The 20,714-nt window shown below is 36.5% G+C and overlaps 2 protein-coding genes across 4 annotated transcripts; both read right to left on the reverse strand.

Annotated features, from left to right (window-relative positions):
• Nucleotides 1-1,303: 1,303 nt before the first annotated feature.
• On the reverse strand, nt 1,304-8,742 carry LOC130723263 (long chain acyl-CoA synthetase 8). 3 transcript variants are annotated; one of them, XM_057574239.1, is made up of 12 exons: nt 8,591-8,742; nt 7,675-8,279; nt 7,496-7,576; nt 7,104-7,373; nt 6,611-6,742; nt 6,365-6,538; nt 5,649-5,878; nt 3,588-3,705; nt 3,187-3,318; nt 2,938-3,072; nt 2,599-2,805; nt 1,304-1,737 (listed from the first exon to the last, which is right to left on the reverse strand). In XM_057574239.1, exons 2-12 carry the CDS (start codon nt 8,218-8,220, stop codon nt 1,573-1,575), a joined length of 2,190 nt encoding a protein of 729 aa, XP_057430222.1. In that variant the 5' UTR covers nt 8,221-8,279; nt 8,591-8,742; the 3' UTR covers nt 1,304-1,572. The 3 variants fall into 3 exon arrangements, with proteins under 3 accessions (XP_057430222.1, XP_057430223.1, XP_057430225.1); XM_057574240.1 differs by having other exon boundaries at nt 8,532-8,673; XM_057574242.1 differs by lacking the exon at nt 8,591-8,742 and adding an exon at nt 8,424-8,443.
• A 2,225-nt stretch (nt 8,743-10,967) lies between these two features.
• LOC130723264 (heterogeneous nuclear ribonucleoprotein 1) lies at nt 10,968-13,274 on the reverse strand. Its single transcript, XM_057574243.1, has 6 exons — nt 13,124-13,274; nt 12,994-13,034; nt 12,732-12,895; nt 12,558-12,657; nt 12,274-12,443; nt 10,968-11,986 (listed from the first exon to the last, which is right to left on the reverse strand). Exons 1-6 carry the CDS (start codon nt 13,174-13,176, stop codon nt 11,456-11,458), a joined length of 1,059 nt encoding a protein of 352 aa, XP_057430226.1. The 5' UTR covers nt 13,177-13,274; the 3' UTR covers nt 10,968-11,455.
• Between the last annotated feature and the right edge of the window lie 7,440 nt (nt 13,275-20,714).

Below are 20,714 nucleotides of genomic sequence, written 5' to 3' on the forward strand. Positions count from 1 at the left end.
TCTATACGTATAAATATTATGTTTAAGAATGGTTTTTAAATTATATATTATATTAAAGTCAAATAAATTGTACTTTGAAATTTTAATAAATTGTTTTTTTCTAAATAATATCATTTTTATACTTTCTGCTAAACCAAGGAGGGGACGACCCAAAAAGAAGTGGTTGGGTGAGGTGTCGTCAAGTGGTTCAAAGAGAGGTCGTCCAAAGGGTCGCAAGAATAAATCGAAGTCGTCGATGGATGATAAAGCGTGGAGGGTGGATCCGATTGAGGGGGAGTCTAGGGTGATGACTAGAGCCCGATCAACTTGGTTGTTTGGCAAACATATGGGTTGGTGCAAGGCTAGAGGAAGTGAAGATCTCATAATTAAGGGGTTAGCGTAGCAAATTAAGGCTAATCACCCGAATCTTTGTGACTAAGGCGGGGGGTTTCGGGGTTTCTTTTTGCTTGTCGCCTGTTGGTCAGTTCTTGATGTTTATATTTTCTTTCATTAATAAAATTGCGCTTTCGAAAAAAAAGGTTTTGAATGTTCTTCATTCTGAATAAAATATGTTACCTTTAATTATGCTAAGCCCTCAAATTTAAAATGGGTGAATTCTATCCTTTAATTCTTAACTCGCATAATGCTAGGTAATACTCCATCCGTTCCTATTTAACTGTCCAAGAAGAGAAGAAACACACATATTAAGGAGTGCAATTAATTTTGTTACTTTTCATTAAAGTATTATTTGATTTCCTATTTCACCCTTTAAAATGTATATTATCATTCCTCATTTGTTGTTTCTGCAAGAACATTTCTCAGAAAAACATCATTTAATGCTCTCTTGAAACTCTAGGTCGACAGATATATAGGAACAAATTTTTTTCTTCAAAGTGGACAGTTAATAAGAAACGGAGGGAGTAATAAATTACAATCATACGTACATAAGACCTGAGAAGTGGATTCAATTATTTGTCATATTGGAAAGGTGGGATTTTAGGACAAGGTAGTTTTTGACGATTCTTGCTTTCCGCTGACGTGGGATAAGAAGGTAGGGAACGGAACCACTTTATCTATCATACATGATACATACACACCTGTTCCTTTGTGGAATATTGATGGGAAAGGATTAGATCTTTCAACCCATCTTACCCTTCACATTAGATTGATATGATTCCTTCATCTTGTACAAATTAAACATCCAAAACATCATGGATATCCATTTCAGGTGAAATGACTTCTCTTAAATTACTAGTTATTGCTAGTCATTACCAGCATGACTATATCATCGCTTGGATAGACCAATGGAAGAAATCTTGTAGCATGTTGAGAACACAGTGAGATACTTCCACATGGATAGCAAAATCCCTTCAAAACTACCAAGTTACAAGTAGTAGCTACTCCACCGTGACATGGAATTTGAGCACAAGCTCATCCAGACAGGCAACAATTCATGTGTTTCACAAATTAATCCAGTATAGTAACAGGAATGCATTAAGAGGAGTATGTCTTCATTATACCAGATGGTATTACAAGAAATCATATATCATCCACCTGCACTAGATAATACATTGACAAGAGGATATATAGACTTCATGCATATAACTTTTGAAGATCATCTTTGAATTTGGCTTTCAGCTGTTCTCTCTTTAACTTGAGAGCAGCAGTCACTAGTCCAGATTCAGGTGTCCATGGATCCGGAAGCAACTTAATCTTCTTAGGAATTTCAGATTTCTCCAGCTTTGAAGCTTTTGCAACCTGAAATAAATAAAGGAAATTAGCCATTAACATTCATTCAGTCTTCATAAGTAAAACTCCTATATAAAGTTTGACTGATCTAAAAAGACAAATCTACAAACTTTATCCTTCAAGTATCAATTTGCTCCAAAATATACTCAGTTTTCAATTTTACCAATTCTTGCATGTCTGTCCACTTATCCACCTCAGCATTCTTATCTTATCTCTACTACCTTTTTTTACTTTTTTTTTCCTTCTTATGAGCACTTTACTACACAACATCATTGAGCTTCGTTGATCTTGTGGCAGAATAATCTGATCTGAGCTTAAAAGATACTTTGCAATGATATATAATCCCTATTTACTATCATCCATTCAATGTGTGCATCCATATCATGCAAGAATGCTTCAACCTTGAGTACGAACAAATCATAGGCTCATCTCACTTGAACTAAAACTCAACTACATTAAAAGAATGAATCAGATACTAGACCCCAAAATAAAAGTGGATACGGTAAGGACTAAGGACAAGCTCCTCACCAATACTCCTAAAACTTAAGCTCTTGAGTGAAGGTTGACGAATGATTTAATATCTCTAACTCTGTAATTTGGGTCTGATGTGATTTCCTATGTTCATCATGCAAAAGATGGTTTCGTCATACTCCAACATTGTTTTTAGTGTTGTTTTATCTTAGCTTTAGCTAATCTCGTACAAAACAGCTTTAATGGAGGAGAGGACAAAGGAGCGGAGAGGAAAGAGATTTTAAATCTTATCATGTTTGGTTAAAAGGAGAAAATGGGAGGGAGGGAACAAACCTCTAGTTTGGTTAATGACGTATCAAAATATGAGGAAAGGGTATTTTAGCACATGATTTAGCTAACCTTGGAAATGGACTGCAGGACCTCGGTTACAGTTTCAGGTTTGTTACACAGATCAGGAAAATCCTTGTATTCAATACCAGCTTGTTGGGCCCATCTTTCCAGGGACTGTTGTGAAGCAACAATTAGAGCCACACAATAACTATGAAAGGGGTCTGCATGAACCATTATACTATCCACATAATTACATGATGACAGTGCTGCCTCAACCTGCAATTAAGTAATAATAAATAAAATAAAAAATGAAAGCACTGTGTAAGACCCTGAAAAGTTAACTAAGAATCTTGTGTAGGCACTTCCTTCATCCAGATTCGAGAATGGCATGGTATAGTTTTGAGTTACCTTTCCAAGAGATAGATATTCCCCATGTTGAAGTTTGACAATATCCTTTTTTCTATCAATGATTTCAAGGCATCCATCAGAATGAAATTGCCCAATGTCACCGGTGTAAAACCAGCGCATACCTTTCTCATCAACCTGCACTAAGTTAAAAAATGACATGTGTGGTTTATTAATCAACAAAAACAGATGTAAGAGCAGTAAAAAGAAAATTAAAAAGGAAAAATAACAAGCTACAAGTTTGAAAATTACCTTGAACACTTCATTAGTTTTTTCCTGATTCTTAAAATAACCAGCTGTCACGCTGAATCCCCCAACTACAATCTCTCCTCGTGGCATCGGTGTGTCAGACGTCAGATACCCTCCTTCTTCCCAAGAAACAAGCTATACAACCAAATCAACAAGATCAATGCACCCCCATTGTAGGCTCTCTAGTAGCACCAACTAAAAGTTCTATTGCAGCTTAAGAGATAGGAAATTTACTATTACTGAGATGTTGTTAACTTCTTTGTAATTATTTCAAGTCCAATAAGTTCTCACCAGCATGAAACTAAAATAATCAATGCTCGTTACCATAATTCTGCAATATCTATAAATAAGTATAGGTTGGAAGTTCATTGAACTGAATATTTGCTGAAGGATATAACGCATACCTTGATGTAGCAACAAGGAAGAGGTGGACCCACACGCCCCACACTGTTGTCATCCCACTCAGAGAAGGCAGCCCCAGCAAATGTTTCAGTCAAGCCATATCCTTGCCCAATAGGAGCCCTGTCAACAAGTAAATACAACGAATTATACCTTTGGTTCAACAGGAAGAGCTATAAATCAGAAGAATAAGAAGAAGAAAAAGCATTTTGGCAGTAAATCCAATAGAACCGGACCAGTAAGAGTAGAAAAGTGTAAAATGTAGGAGGTGAGCCTTTTCATCTTTGTAGTAAATCAGAATTCATCAGAAAACACACCAATATAAATTTCCTTACAAAATGGTTTAAGCATCTCCTTCATGAGAGACTGCAGTGTGGAGGGTGCAATGAGGAAATTATAGGGCTTAGTATTCAAGAGCAAAAAGGGAATATAGAAAATAAATGGAATTATATAATATAATGTGTGTGATCCTACAAAAGATGTTAGGAACCAAAGTCACAGATTCACAGAACCAAGGAATTAACAGGAAATAGACTAACAATGATTGCTTATTTATGACAGTGGAAGAATTTACAGAGAGGGAATGGTTCCCAGAATCTGCCCAGAGCAAGGCTCCTATAGAAAGCTAGCCTATTCATACTAACAGCTTAGAAGAATCCAAGATAACCTCTCTCACTCACCTTATATGCTAAAGCTATTACAATGATTCTCTCTCCCCATTCTGTTAGGCAGTTACTCAGCAATTCCCTTCTTACCCCTCCTAGAATATACCCTCCAAACCTTTGGACCCGCTACCTCATGTTGGGCTAATCTCACTTGTGGGCTTAACATTTGGTCAGCGTTCCTAACAAAAGACAAAGCACTTACCGTATTTTCCTAATCCTCATCTAATAGGAAAACTAACTAAGACTCTGAATCTTAATTTAATAAGTAAACAAAAATAAGATCAAGATAATATCATTATCTTATAAGATACATTTTTATATTTAAACTCCCTGTCAAGCTAAAGCTTACTAAGCTTTAAGCTTGTTACAGATGTATCCTTTAGAAAAAGAAAATTAATGAGATTATGAGAGTCCTAACTAATTATCAGGATTTTTTTAGAGGTCAAACAATTTCTCTAAGCCAGCTGATTCAGTGAAGAAAAGTAAACAGTGAACTCGGGTAAAAAAAACCAACATTACCTCAAAACAAAACAAGGTTGAATAAACATCAAACCAGCAATCATCCAACGAAGACCGAAAAAGAAAAAATATAGTAACTTGGTGCAAAACAAAGCCATGAAACAGAAAAGACAAAGCATTTAGACGTACTTCTATTAGGGCTAAACCAGGGGGCATTGAAGTTCTTCGTTATAAATTTCTATTTCCTGTCATAGATGAGTTTTTAAATGAGATGGGGGTTGCAAAAAATATCCAAATTGGATTTGAATTTCAGGCACTATCAGATTCACATGAGAGAATAAGATATTCCGAAAACAGCCTTTAGGATTCCCAAAGGGAATGATGAATTAGGGGGGGAGCAAGGGAGAGTAACTAACTGCGTAACTGGAGTGGCACTGGAGTACGCGTGGGGGATCTAATAAGGATAGAGACAGTATAACCATTGAAAGGGGGTGAGGCTGAGGCAGGCTGGAATTTGAGACTTAGGACTCCCAAAAAGCCTAACCTAAGAGCTACTTTAGTTTTTCCCCCTTCTGCATACTTGCATAACACAGACAGGATATGATATCAGTTAATTCAGGCTTCTTATGACGTCATACTCAGATTTTACTATCTTTTTTTCCAGTACCTATCAGAATCAAACTCTCGACCACTTGGATACCATGTCGAAAGAATAGAGTGAGAACACATATGGAGAAAAACTGTGTTAATGCATGGTGGAGCTATAATTATGAAATTTACATTCTTTCCAACATATTTAAACTATACATAGCTTCTTCCACCTAGATCCATAACCCCGAAACATACAAAGGTACATGAACACACAAACATGGAAAGGTATGCATATAGATGACAAGTAAATTCCAACCAAGTAATGTCTAGTATAAGGATGAGAATCACTACCCCATGCAGATATTGATGAAGTGCTGAGAATCGCCAGATAAAGGAGCTCCACCACAAAGCATAAATCGGAGGTCGCCTCCAAGTGCATTACGAATTTTTTTAAAGACAACAATATCCCACACCAACTTCTCTAATCCCCAAGCTCCTAGCCAGCTTCCTTTTAGGGCAGCCAGTCGGCGATTGTAGGCAATCTGGAAAAGATTCTTTACAAGGCCCCCCTTTTCCTCAACCTAAGTACAATATAGAAGAGTAAGAGTGGCATATCAGAGGAAAGTCAAAAAAGAAAAAAAAATGCAAGTTGTTGTAGGGGAGAACCCAGCACAAAAGTAAGTTGTTGTAGTTGAGTATGCCTTATTTATAAACCCACACAAAAGTCTCATACTCCTAACGTAGGACTCAAGTCCTATACCTTGCAATTAGATCTTGCAGTTAGTTGTCAGTTGTCACGTTTTATTTATTTATTTTATAGATGTAATGGAATATTTGTGAAGGTTTACATAATAAAGGGGATAATGTGAAATGTGAGAGTATGCACACTAAATCTTAACCATACAATCACACATGGATAGTCCTTATTAAAATCACATTAAAAGGAGCACATAACTTGATCTCTTATTTTTAACCATTTATGATTAGATCTTGTGGTCAATACTTACTCCTCTCACTCTCTTCAAAACATACACACATTTATAAGGGATCATTAGTTTGACTCTCACCTTTTTTACAACTCCATCTCGAATACGATCAATAATAGCCGGTACAGCTGTCAAGAGGGTTGGCTTTAACACAGTAGCATCACCCTTGGTTCCTTTCTTGACTTTATTGGATGTGTCAGTCAAAGTCATAGGAGAGCCATATCCAATTGCACAACCAGCAGCAAGCATAACAGACTGCACAACCACAGTAATTAAGAAATAATGGCATCAATTACTTTGACAGTGAGAAAGCTAAGAAGAAATTACCTCTGCTGCCATTTCAAAAACATGAGCAAGGGGCAAATATGCCAAGTACACGTCCTTGCTACCTAGATTTGGAATCACTGTCATAACAGCTGCTGTGGTAGCTACAATGTTCCCGTGAGTTATCATGACACCCTACATGATGCAAAATTTTAACAATCTATCAAATCAAAGGGAAACACATAATTAACCTGATAAAGATACTTTTAGCGCTCAATGTTTGCGGACAAGAACAATTTCCACACTACATACATAACGACTTAATAAGGTTCTTGCCCATATTGACAGTAAAACCATACCAAGAACAAAGTCAGTACTCAACCACTCATTTCTGAGTTACATTACTTAGTAGGCATCAGGTTGTTGAGACATTTAATTACAATTATTCCAGACAAAACATTTCGCAAGAATGCACCAAAGCAAATATACAAATAAGAGATTCTACACACAGACTTAGAAAAGGACGTCTTTAACAAAACTTGAAGAATAAACAAACCTTTGGCAGACCCGTACTACCACTCGTGTACATGATCACTGCAACAGCATTCTTGGAAGGCAGACTTGGTTCAACAGGACTTTCTTTCCCAAGTTTCTCAACTTCACTATAAGATGCAACAGTCCAGTTGCTCAAACTTCCTGAAAGAGCATCTTCTTCTTTGCTCTCATCTTCAAAGTAAATTATATATTCGATAGATGTTAATTTTGATCTTATAGAATCCAACTTCTTCAACAGCTTGGAGTCACAGATAAGAGTAGATACTTGGGTCTGTTCATATTCCAAAGCTTGAAGTCAGAACATGTTGCATCATTCCTAGTTACTATAATTATTAATTGTTTTTGTCTAACTATACAGTCTCTAAAATTATGCAAGAGATACTAATTCCCTACCTCATTTAGCGAGTGGACCAGGGCTTCCTCGCCTAGAGAAGCATAAATAGTAACAACTGTTATATTCTGGCGGAAGCAACCCTGTAGATCAGCAATTTCATTGAATTTGTTAATTCAGAACCAATAAGCTCAAAGGTAATGGATTGACTCAAGGAAACCAAACTGATAAACAAATTTACCTGAAGGGCAATGAGCCACTCAGCACGCGTATCGGAGAAAATGGCAACACGGTTATCTATATTATGGCCTAACTTAACAAGACCGGATGCAAAATTTGACACGCGAGCAAAAACCTCTCCGTAGGTTTCCCATTCATAGTCTCCTAAATGGAGTTTCTCAAATTTCCTGCCATCACTAGATGTAACAAACTCCTTTTCTATTAGCTTTCTTGTTCCAAGAAACTGATTATGGGTATGTTTATTACAGGATTGCTCAAATAGATGAGCCATGGTTGGGGCTCCTTCCCAAGGAACTTGAACCAACTCAGTTTTTCGAGCATTACGTACAGCATAACCTGCCTCACCACTAACTTGTACCGGAACACCTCTTACTTTTCCTTTTTTCTTTCCCAAGAACAAAACTGAAAACAAGACAGGAAAAAGAATGCCTATGAATATAGCAGCAACAGCTCCGTATTCTCCATGCCCATGCCCATGCCCATGGTCTTTCAAGCCAAATAGGTCGCTGATATTTAGACTTTTTAACCACGAGCAGCCACCCTTCATCTTCTATGTTGGAGGTGATAATGGTCCTTCCTTCTTAAGCAGAACAAAATCTTGATTACCTGAATCAAAGCAAAAGCAAGTATCAACTCAAATAACATATTTTGGAATAATATTTTCAATCAACCAAAGAGCATAGAACTGAAAACTAATCAGATTACAAAGGGAAAAATAAAATTGAGAAAATAAGTTGACCAAGTAAAAACCTTGACTGTTATCAGTTCAATCAAAGAACAAGTAGAGGGGAAAAGCAAAAACCAATTTGATCAAAACCCACAAATTAAATAGCTATAGCTAGCTTGGTTTATACATACAATTCCAGAATCAGCTACGACAAGATCAGATCAATTTCAATGAAAGTCAGTCGACGAACCTGTGTCGGCAGTTTAATTTACTATGCTCCGATTCTGATGACTGATGAGTGTGTGTCTCTGTTTCGAAGGTGTCTTGTGCAATTCAACTTCATTTGTAATAAAGGACGCGTGGTCAAGTTTTAAGACACGACAGACAGCGTTATTATAATAGAATAACGTACAAATAGAATATTAAAATTTGATCCCCCACCATAAATCATTATGGTTAGTCATGTGTATTTAGGTGGTTAGTTCAGTGTATTATTTGGTCAAATCAGCAGGAAAAAGAGATGTTTGAAGGTGTTTTTACTGTATCAATGTCTATGAATCATTATTGTTTGTTAAGTGTTAATGTGTTAATTTAATTGGCTGTTTTTTATCATGTATTCTCTTTTTAATATCCTTCAACAATTTGAATCAATTGGCTCAATACCGTTATAGTTATTCTCGTGTATATACATGGTTTTTTAGTAGGTGGTTCCAATGAGAAACCAAGTAATATTTCTTGAGTTTTGTTACATCTCTGTTTTAAGACCTAACAAGTTGTTTTACCAAATGAATGTCTTGAGCACAATGTTAGCACACGCTTCAGACTATTGTGATTTATACCTTCAGTAACATCTTATTGTAACAATCTCAAGAGTTAAAGATGGAAAACAACAATAACATCACTTTTCCTCCCACCAACAATGCCGCTGCTACTACTTCGATAGTCATTGTTTCTTTCTGAAAATATGAATAAAAAAATTTCTTCTCCGTTCTGAATGTTTTTTAAATTATGGAATAAAATATGTTCTCTATTTATGTATTTATTTTATTGTTGCTATATTATATCTTAATTTGATTCTTATATATCTGAACCTCATAAAAATAAAATAAAACAAAACTTTTGTTCACGTGAGAAACGCGGATGTAGACAATTAAAAATTTTAATTTTTCTTTTTCTTTTACGGTTCACCATATCAATTAATTTATTTTTCATTTAGCTTATGAATTTACAATTTGACTGGTTTATATTACTTAGGCTAAGTGGAAGATAAATTACTTAGCGAGTATTCTGTCAGGAATAAAAATTGAGATTGCTAAATAGCAATAGCAATTGCAAATAACAAAATATTTAATGGTGAAACATATATGTATAAGGTGATGAAGTAGCTTCATATTCATTGATTATTAAAGTAGAGATTAGAGAATTTGGCCAACTCTCTCGGCAAAGGAAATTAATATAAAACATCGAGGGGAATGTGACTTGGACATTTGAAAATTAACAGTGATGGTAGTCCAACTTTTGTCATTGGAGATCCCATGAAGAAAGCTTTATATGATATAAACAAGCCAGTTGTTAGGAAATGATAATTCCACATTAATTATATAAGAAAATCAGAGAACACTATGAATTTTCACATGAATTACAAACATATATGAAAGAAAAGGAAATGATTGCTCCCACCCACCCAAAAAATTCACCGCAAATCCAACAGCTTTTATAAGGTAACACGCAGAAGTTGTGGCCTCCATCTCCCCATATCTTATATGCTAAAACATTATTTTGCACAATCTGAGTGGCATGCACAAAATCAAGGTCACCACTGACAACATTCCAGGTACTCAACCAGTCCAGAGCAGGGTATGGTTCACAGTTGAAGAGCCCATAAGAATGTGAAAAGGTTAAACTGGAATAATAGCTAGTTGCCTCACAGAAAAATAAACAAACGACCTGTTTGTGACTTAAACTTGGAGATGCTTAGCAGTATGCATGTATATAATTGCATTAAACAACATACTATTATGTCTAACAAATGTACACTTCAAAGACCACTTGGAATTAAGTAGTCCACCATTATAACACCCAACAGAACCCCTATATGAAGAAAGGATTTGCCTCTTCTAAAATAGAGGGCAATATCGAAGGAAGTGCAAAAGCATCATTGATTGAAAAATCAATAGTTAATACTAACTTCAAAAAAATGCATAAAACTGTTGTTAGAAACTTAACCATTGATTTTATCATAATTACAAACTTCTTCATCTTAAGTTCACCCACACTTTCTAGAGCTAAACCCATGGAGAGAATATCTATTGCCAAGGGCGAAGACTAACAAAACCTAAGTGTATCTTAACGTAAAGGTTTTACAATGGCTAGCGGATGCGATCAAAACAACCTTATAGGAAGTGATGTGATTTCAGAAACCTGTTGATACTAATTGAGAATTATCACAAGTATGCGTCTAACTAAATGTAACTAAAAAAAGCAACTGTAGCATAACCTGACATGGCTATGTCAACATCTTTCACATAGGCTCACCAATCATAACTAAAGGAAAGATCACTTTTCAGGAAGAAAAGGGACTTCAGAAACCTGTTGAAACTAATTGAGAACTATCACAAGGATGCATCTAACCAAACATAACTAAATAAAAGCAACTGTAGCATAACCTGAAATGGCTATGCTAACATCTTTCACATAGGCTCACCAATCATAACTAAAGGAAAGATCAAGAACAAGAACTCCTTCCAACAAAATTCTAATAAGTATGACCTACAATAATACACATTCACACAACTCCACCGAAATTCTAACTAAAAGTATCAAATCCAGAATCATGACAGTCTAACTTGCGGACATCTGCTTATCACATAGACGTATAATGTGCCTAGCTAGCAAGAACATGTAGGCTGATGACTGATAGGAAGCTCTAGATTGGTGATGTTGAGAAAGCTCTAGATTGAAGGTGTTCTATCTTCAGATGTCTAAGCAATTGATTATAATAGACGTGCTAGTGTTCGTCTGACTTCTAGAAAGTGTCCACCTGCGGAAAGTGCCTTGTGTCTAGAAAATGCTTAAACCTGCATGCAACTTCTAGTGGCAAAGCTTATTGTTAAAACTATCTTGCATAAGGATGGTAACGGCTACTGCCCCCATAACCTGCCCTACTACCAGCATACATTCCTCCTCCTGCCCCACCATAACCAGCACCAGGGCCGTCAAAACCCTCACCAGTGCCTGGACCACCATAACTTCCATAAGCCCCACCACCTCTTCCATAGGCGCCTAACCCACCACCACCATATCCACCACCAAGACCGCCCATGTAAGATCCATAGCGGCCTGAGTATCCAAAAGATGACTCTCCATAGCGGCCTGCATAGCCACCAGAACCAGCACCAGCACCAGCACCATAGCTCCCAAAACTACCACTGAAGTCATCAGTTCCATAACCACCATAATCACCAAGCCTACCACCATAAAGTGACCTATAAGATCCAGGGCCATAACCGCCACTGCCAAAACTCCCATAAGAATCAGCAAATCCACTGAAACCATCATTGTAAGAACGTGGCCTAGAGTCACTAGCAAATGGAGGAAGAGAACCAGAGTTCGAGGATTTCTTTGGTTCAGCCTTCTTGATCTCAACCTACAACAAAGAAGCAAGTCAACCTAGATTCATTCATAACAACTTTTTTTTGCCTGGCTAGAGCCGAGAAAAACTAAAACCTGTAGTGACCCCTCCTCATAAATCAAACTATAGAGATAACACTAACAATAAAAACATCAAATTATTGAAAAACAACCGGAAGCACCAACTTTCAATTTCCTTGACATTACACATCCTTTCACATTGAAATTGGTGACTACTTCATGATAATTGGTATGGCTAGCTTCGACCATATTGCACACACTAAAAGCACAAACAGAACATACCTGAGTACCAGCCATGTCAATCATGTTCCCATCAGTTAAAATGGTATCAACAACCTTCTCATTGTCGAAAACTATAAACCCAAATCCCCGGGACCTTTTCGTGGTGTGGTCGCGAATTATCTCGTGCTCCACAACCTTCCCATATTTTGAGAAGAAGCCCTTAAGCTCGTCTGAAAATCCACACACCAAAGCACACACAAAAAAAACATTATTAGATTAAAAAAACACAGAAAATAAACATCAATCATTGTTAAACAAATCAAAATACATCGTTTAAAACATACCTTCAGATACTGAAGTTGGAATACCACCAACAAAAATCTTCTTCGTCTTGAAGTCATTCGATTGCGAAGAACCCTTTGGAATAGTCCTCTTGATCTCAACCTAACAACCCAAAAACAACAACATTGAGAACCCAATTATCTACCAAAGGAAAACCCTAAACAACGAAACCTGACCTGTTTGCCATTGATGATATGATTCTCCTGAATGACATGGTCTACAACAGCAGGATCCGCATACGTGATGAACCCGAATCCCCTGGGTCGACCCGTGTGTCGATCCTTCATGATCACAGAGTCGGTTATCTCTCCGTATTTCTCAAAGTACTTCACGAACGTATCTGCAGAAATCAAAATCAAAATCAAATCAATCAGCAACAAACCAATTACACCAATTTCGAAACAGGAAGAGAATCAAATCATTGTTGATTTTACTCACCCAAGGTGGTGTCCTTGGCTAACCCTCCGATGAAGATTTTCCTGCACGAAAACGAAAGGAATGAGAATCGAAGAACGAGAGAAGAAGAAGAAGAGGAAGAGAATGGAAACAGAGGAAGAAAGGAGCGAACCCGGGACTGGCACCGTCGCCGGAGTGAGGGTTATCGAGCTTTCTAGAAGCCATGGTTGCAGATCGGGAAGTTTTTGCGACCTGCAAAAGATGTTTCGGAATATCGCGATTGAAAGAGTGAGAGAGGAGTTAAAGTGGTTAGGGTTGTTATTATATAGCTATCCTATTGGGCTTGCTTGCACTTGGGTTCGGGCTTTACCTAATTTAGTTTTATTTGGTACATAGGTTTTTTCTTAACGAGGTATTTCCATAATCGGTAGTCTTGAGATGATAGGGGCAACTTTACACTATGTTTGATGGAATGAAGATAAGTAAGAGAGAAGTAGGGGGAAGAGATAGGATAATCACCCTTGTTTGGTGGAAGGGAGAAGGAGAAAGAGGGAATTGCAAATGTGGGTCTCACCTTTTTGCAGTCTCCCCAAAATGAGAAGAGATGGGGTTGACGACCTTTTTTTGTCGGCTTTTGCAATGTAGTGGCGGTTTTAAGGTGCTAGAGAAGTGTCTTAAAAATGCAAGTCTCCTAAAGCTACTCTCGTGTACAAAATGAAATCAACACAAAACCAAGAAGTGCAAGTGAGTCAGGATCCTCCAAGGAAATTTATAGTGAAGGGTTAAAGATGGACCACTCATATCAACTCTATCCTAAAGATAACACTTAGAAGATCGAAGTCTCCCCCTCTCTTTCCCAGTTATAGTCTTAGGTAGACTATACTTCAAACACCCAACCTAAACCAAAAATCACAAACAATCCCCGGCAACGGCGCCAAAAATTTGTTGGGAATTCGCAAGTGCACAAATCCACCCGGTTTTAAATATCGAACCACAGGGATTGTGAGTGAATGAATTCGGTTCAAGCCTTGAGTATGAAGGTTTGTTTTATTGAAACAAAGATATGTCGAAGTAGTAATAAGGAAAAACGAAACTAAAAAGACAATTCAGAAAATAACATGTTTTGCGTTCTTGTTCAACTAGTCAATTCAAGCATATCATTCTAAGCACATGAACTCATGAATCTCTCATTGATGTTATAGCCTAAGCAACTTACATATCGATGCCACGCATATATAATTCTTTCAAACCAAAAGATAAGCCAAATTCCTTGTGTACTTAAACATTTGTTTGAAGCATAAAGATTACAAAGTTCAGGCCAACAAACCCCAACCCTTCCTCTATTCCTAGTAGCCAAGATAGAAGGGGTAATCCCAAATCGGTTCCCTAATCTATAACAAACTTCCGTTCTAATTATAGAAAAGCATAAAGCAAGCATGCATACAAGCTTAGATTGAAATTCAGAAAATGGGATTCAAGGGAAGAAGAAGAAAATGTGGGAAAGAACTTAAGATTATAACTCAAATATGAAAAGTCTTACAAGAAAATCAAAGCAATAGAAGAGAGTCATGCTTGGCTAAGAACCTGAATTACAAGCTTGGAAGCCTTCTCTCACTCTTCTAGATGTTCCTCTCCTTCTAAAACTTGTGTAAAAATGGAATGGGTATCAAAGATTACAAAAGAAAACCACTATATAACATGTTTTTTCTAGTGACAAATTTGTTTGATTTTGTTTTGCAGAAGCATAATAATATATTTTCTTATTTTTTTTCCAAATGATGCATTATATAATTTTTAATGTAATAATTTATTCTATGCTGTTTTCCTTACAACATGATTTAAGCTCTTGCAACTTATTGCTGGTAAAATAATTAAAGAGATATATGTTCCTAGCCTCTCATACACAGGAAGTGGGTAGGCTCTATTAAATGCCAACTCATTCCCCACTGAACGCTTCACATCTTCTTCTTGAATTTTCAAGGGCAATTTTGGTTCAAATTCCTCTCCGAAGCTTTTTTAAACAACCTCGTAGCATTGCGTTGCTCCTCAACTACGTGTGAAGGTTAAATCTTGTTTAAACAATAATGATTAACAATAAGAGCCAAAGCATTGCGTTGCTCCTCAACTACGTGTGAAGGTTAAATCTTGTTTAAACAATAATGATTAACAATAAGAGCCAAAAAAATGTTTTTAACTTTGATATCTAGATAACTTTACAATAGAGTATGTATATGAATTTCGCATAGAAATAAAGAGCTTACCTAGAACAAATTGCCCTTGACTAACTGAATCCAAAAATAATTTGTATGTGAAGTAACCCAGCAAGTATCAGTCATTAGCGGTTGTCTGAATTTTAAGAAATGGTATAAAATCATTTTTTTATGCCGGAATTGTGTCACTTGTAGTCTCTTTAACTTTTGAAATGTCCATTAAAGTAATCTTGTATTTATGTTTTGTGACTCTACATTTCCTAGTAGATGTTTCCTTCACACAATGTGTCACTAAACTGTACCACTTGATTCCGACCAATTGTTTCATGGATCATTGAGTGCGGTTTTATTTTCAAAATGAAAATTTTCAATTATAAAAATTCATGTTTTTTTTTATGCGAACAATTAATAGTTTGAATTAGGTACCATGAAAATTGGACAAACAAAGAAAATAGAATACTTGTTCATCGATTAAGAGCAACTCACTACTATTAACAACTTGAGGTTTTTTGAAATCTCTTGTTTCCCACACATGGAACACACAGACTTTGATCTTCGATTCGATCTTTGTTGCAGAAATATCGGATACCTAATGCAAAGTTTGACCCATCCTACATAACAAAAAATTGAGAATATCGAAGAGGAAATATTTTGTTGGGGGTTCAAGAGGAAGGGATATGAGAGTTTTTTTTTTATTGAATGACCTTTAACTTTTAAGATTTATTATTAATATTAATTATTAGTTGATTAAAGTTTATACAAATCTAAACTAATGAAATGTATCTCATGGAATTTCCTATGTTTTCTTAATCTTTTTTCTCTAGATTTCACATTTTAGTTTAAAGCAACCAACCAACTCTTAGCATGGGAGCTGAGTTTTGGTCATGTTATTTGTGAGAGCGACTCCCATGATGCTATCCGGATGTTGGACTCCCCCCTTTGACGTCGCATTTGGGAGCTTTACTGATGGAGATTGTTGACATTTCTACCTCCGTTGCGTGCTAGTTTCCGACATGTCTCTCGCGAAGTTAATATGTGTGCTTACAGGCTTACTTCTTTGGGTTTACGCTTTCAATTGGGTCTCCGAAATCGGTTCTTGCCCCCAGCTAAGTTGAATCATCTTCTTGCGTCAAACCGACATTGTTCTCTTATTCATGTTTAATGTTGCTTTTTTTTTAGTTTCATTTATTTAACAAAATAAAGTTTAACCAATTTTTGTTATTTTTTTTTATCTTGGGCAATAGAACAGTTGAGTAAGAACTTAACTTTAGATATATAACTTGAGTTTATTTACCGTACACAACTTTTTTCTTGTGTAAGATTGCACAACCCTAGAAATACATTCTATAGCAGTTTGATGCAGGTCTTTTTGATTTAAAAACAAATACTAATATATTTTCACTTTTAGTCCATATGTAACATAAATTATGATTCTCAACCCATACTTTATCTAATTCATTCTTTCTCCTACCTAGCATTTAGGAAATCCACAAATGACCCTAGACACGTTAGATTTGATTTTGGAATTTATTGGGTCATCTTTTATCCTTAACTCTGATTAAGGTTGAGGAACTGAGAATACATTGTTGCTTGTGATTTGCACCCAGTAGACAGATGAGCAAGCGGCTGCTGAGCAAGTGGCTGCTGAGCAAGAGGCAGCTGAGCAAGAGGAGAAGGGGTAGATGAGAATGAGGAAGTGCCAGATGAGGATGAGGAAGTGATTGATGTGGATGAGGAAGGGTCAGATGAGAATGAGGAAGTGCTAGATGAGGAATGCTTGATTCTATATCATTAGCTTTAGTGTCATTGTGGTCTAGCCTGAAAATTTTGCAATGTTTTATGGCAATAATATGATGGAAAGAGTTCTTAACTCAACTTATAAATTGCTCGCGCAAGTGCTAGAGTTTGTTAAAAGTATTAACATATTTTTTGTGTTATACTTGTGAGGTTTATAGTTTTGGGCTGCTATTTGCTTAATTGTACATGGTCAATAACATGATTAATTGACTTGCTTCAAATTCGTATGTGTATCAGAAAATGCTAATGAAAATGATTTTTTTTGGCTTTGGTGTCTTTCGAAGGTGGGTCTCTGGGTCAGAAGAGCATGACTTCTTTTGCATTCTTTGGAAGACCTTTTGGGTAATGGATCTCTTAACATGAAAAGTATCGTTGAAATACAGAACACGGGATATGAGTCAGCTGGTTATTTGGGCAATTGAGGGATTCTGTTCATGGATTTTAGCACAGGAAAAAAGAGTACCACATTCACTCGTGTGGCTTTAAAAAATAAACCACAAAAAAACCCAATATCATCCACCAAAAGTATAGCAGCACTACGCCACGTTATCAGTACATAATTCATTCCTCCAAAAATAAACATTCCCCACTATATAACCCACAAAGCATCCAATAGCTTGAGAAATACCACAATGCAGTATCTCAAGTCAAAATTCCTCCAAAAATGAATCTCAGCCACCATCAACATGCTTCAAGGACTTGCTCCCACACAATTTATTACCTGCATAATAAATCAGACACACAGTTTCCAAAACAAAAGCACCCTTAAAGAGCAGAAATTAAAATGCTACTAATCCAGCAACCCAATTTCACCCCCTGCCTCAAACAGCCTGTAATATCACACTACACCACCATTATCCAAATGTACAAAGTCAAGCTATAGGTCCTTTAATAAACACTACCACACATTAGCTTTGATGATAACGCACATTCACTGCATCAGTCCCAGACATTTTTTTAGATAGGAAACAACATGCATAACCACTTTTGAGAATCCAACTTCAACACAACATGATAGACTATATATGGTATGCAAACATCACTTGACACACCAAAATTCCCCCTATCAAGCCTTACCGTGTTAAAACCTGCAAACGGAATAGCATACCCTGACAACCTTAGTTACAAAACACCCAATCCACACACCAGAACACAATACTTCTTAGAAACAGACCCTCACGCCGAACTCACTGCTGGAACCACACAATACTTCATATTCAGAGAACTTGCCCAAGAATGAATTTCCTTCCCCCCTATCTGCCCCCAATTTAGTTTCCTGAATAGTAAACACACATGACCGCGCTTCAGACACAACCTTCTTTTGTATGAGCATACATGAAGTGCATACATGGAAAAAAAAACATAAAGACTAAAATAAAGTGTAAACTAGTTTGTACGTGTAACTCAGTAGCCTTCATTAAATCTTCCATATAGTGCATACATTAAAGATGAAAATTAAAGCGGCAATTGTGTAGGTTCATCAAATCTTCCCTAGTTTAGAAGTAAGAGACATATTCTCATAATCGCACAACCACCCACATGTTGAGATTACAAAAAAAAAAAACAAACAAAGCCTTTGGTTTAGCATACAAGAGCTTCAAATCACCCCTACAATCAATCACCACAGACCAGATAACACACCTAAAAAAACACAATGTAAGTATAACATAAATTGCAATGCTGTAAGAACTCAAGTAATGTAATACTTACAATTTTTTTTGTGGAAGTTTTCCTTATCAGCCTCCACAAGTGCAGTGAGCTTTTCGGTGACCTCCTGAATTTTTTCAAAATTCATTTCATGGGATGTGTCCAGCTTGATCATTGGTTTGGCTACGGAATCAGCTAGCTTATTCAAATCGCGTGAAATCCAATCCCACTCCACATAACCCAAGTTTTCCACTGCTTTCTTTGTTGCAATAAAAAGGGGCTGTTGCTGATGCTTTCTCTTTGGGCGGACACTGTTAAGGGTCCTTATAGCATTTATGCAATCCGTGAGGACTCTCACATTTTCATAGCCATTTTCCTCACAAAACATGATAGCTCTAAGGAGTCCTTTACCCTCATATTTTTGTGGATCATCAATTTCGCTGTCACCAATTCTAAACTCAGCAAATGCATTGATTAAATTTCCATTTAAATCTCGGACCATTACCGCATAGCTATACTTCAACACTTTACAGACTTTACTCGCATCGTTGTTACTATGTAATCGTAGTTGTTCTGCTCCTCATTCAATTGTCCACTTGCTACATTACACATCAAAATGTGAAATTAAACATTTTCCAGCAAGCATGATACACAGATAGAGAGGGAGGAAGAAGAAAAAAGATCAAAACAGCAAAAATAGAATAAAAACATATTCAAAGTATAAGCCACAAGTTTGAATAACACCCAGTTAAGTTACTGCAACATGATACCCCTAATGACGGCCTTCAAATGGAGACAAATACAAAGGAAGTCTCATCCAATGTATCCCAAAAAACCCATGAATCAAAATAGCAAAAACAGAATAAAAACATATTCAGAGTATAAGCCACAACTTTGAATCACACCCAGTTAAGTTAATGCAACATGATACTCCCTAATGACAGCCCTCAAATGGAGACAAATACAAAGAAAGTCTCATCCAATGTATCCCAAAAAAACCCACGAATCATGACCATCAAGTAGCAGCATTTTCAACAAAATTATCAGCAGGTCTGTCACATATACCAGAAAATGCAATATCCAAACATCAAATAGATGTTAAATCTTAGATCAACTAATCAATAGCTTGCACTGTAAGATTGAAAATATGCAAGAGAATTAGAAATTCGTAACTCAATACTTTCATGTGAACACAATTTCTTACAACCAGAAAATGCAAACACATAAATTACAAAGCAAATTATTGAAGAATAAAAATTAGAAATCAGCATATCGTGAAACTCAGACACTCTCCTCCTGCAACCATGATGCTCCTCCTGCTCCACGAACACCACCGACAAGAGCCTCCTAGCGAACATGCTCATCATCATGGCGTCATGAATCTAAAAGTGCAAAAACGTAGAAATTACTTTTGAACAATAAATTAATTCGATAATCAATTCAGCAACAGAGAATGTTGAGTGAACAACAAAACAAAAATAACAGATGCAGATCTTTCATGAAAAATCGAATAACAAACTCATATAATATACAAACATCAAATAAATGTTAAATCTTATATTAACTAATCAATAGATTGCACTGTAAGATTGAAAATATGTAGCCGAAATTAGAAATCCGTAACTCAATACTCTCATGTGAACATAATTTCTAACAACCAGAAAATGCAAAAACATAAATTACAAAGCAAATCAATCGGTGCAAAGAATTTGAAATCAAAAGAAAGAAAAGCAAACAGAAAAACCTTTGTAGTGAAGAAGAAGAGGAGAATTGTTAAAGTGTAACAAAAGAAAGTTATGAACACCTATATATAAAAAATGTGTTGCCAGCTCCAAAGAGTGGCTTATGTTTTGATTGCATTGTTGTAACTCGTTGCAAGACTTTGGTGCAGTGCGAACAATTGCGTTCTGCAATGTGCAGCGCAGTCAGCAAGGAGGGAAAAAACCGTGTGTTGTGCATTGCCTTGCCTTACCAGCTGAAAAAAGTGACGTGTTCGCATTGCAACCGCTGGCAGCTCAGGCAGCGCGCGGAAGGAAAATATATAAACACAACACACAAAAGTGAAATAGCATAAAAACTACTCGGGTTGGGTGTTCATGTTATATTTAC

Source organism: Lotus japonicus, chromosome 6 (assembly GCF_012489685.1).
Source record: "Lotus japonicus ecotype B-129 chromosome 6, LjGifu_v1.2".
Classification (NCBI taxonomy): domain Eukaryota; kingdom Viridiplantae; phylum Streptophyta; class Magnoliopsida; order Fabales; family Fabaceae; genus Lotus; species Lotus japonicus.

Bases quoted from the DNA above. Each gene is read 5' to 3' on its own strand.
- LOC130723263 (XM_057574239.1), bottom strand. From the start codon at position 8,220: ATGAAGGGTGGCTGCTCGTGGTTAAAAAGTCTAAATATCAGCGACCTA. The intron at 6,743-7,103 runs GTTTGTTTATTC...TGCATCATGTAG, and splicing joins GTAGTACGGGTCTGCCAAAG to GGTGTCATGATAACTCACGG. The intron at 5,879-6,364 runs GTGAGAGTCAAA...TATTGTACTTAG, and splicing joins GAGATGGAGTTGTAAAAAAG to GTTGAGGAAAAGGGGGGCCT.
- LOC130723264 (XM_057574243.1), bottom strand. From the start codon at position 13,176: ATGGCTTCTAGAAAGCTCGATAACCCTCACTCCGGCGACGGTGCCAGT. The intron at 13,035-13,123 runs GTTCGCTCCTTT...GTTTTCGTGCAG, and splicing joins GGCGACGGTGCCAGTCCCGG to GAAAATCTTCATCGGAGGGT. The intron at 12,444-12,557 runs GTATGTTTTAAA...GTGGATTTTCAG, and splicing joins TCCAACTTCAGTATCTGAAG to ACGAGCTTAAGGGCTTCTTC.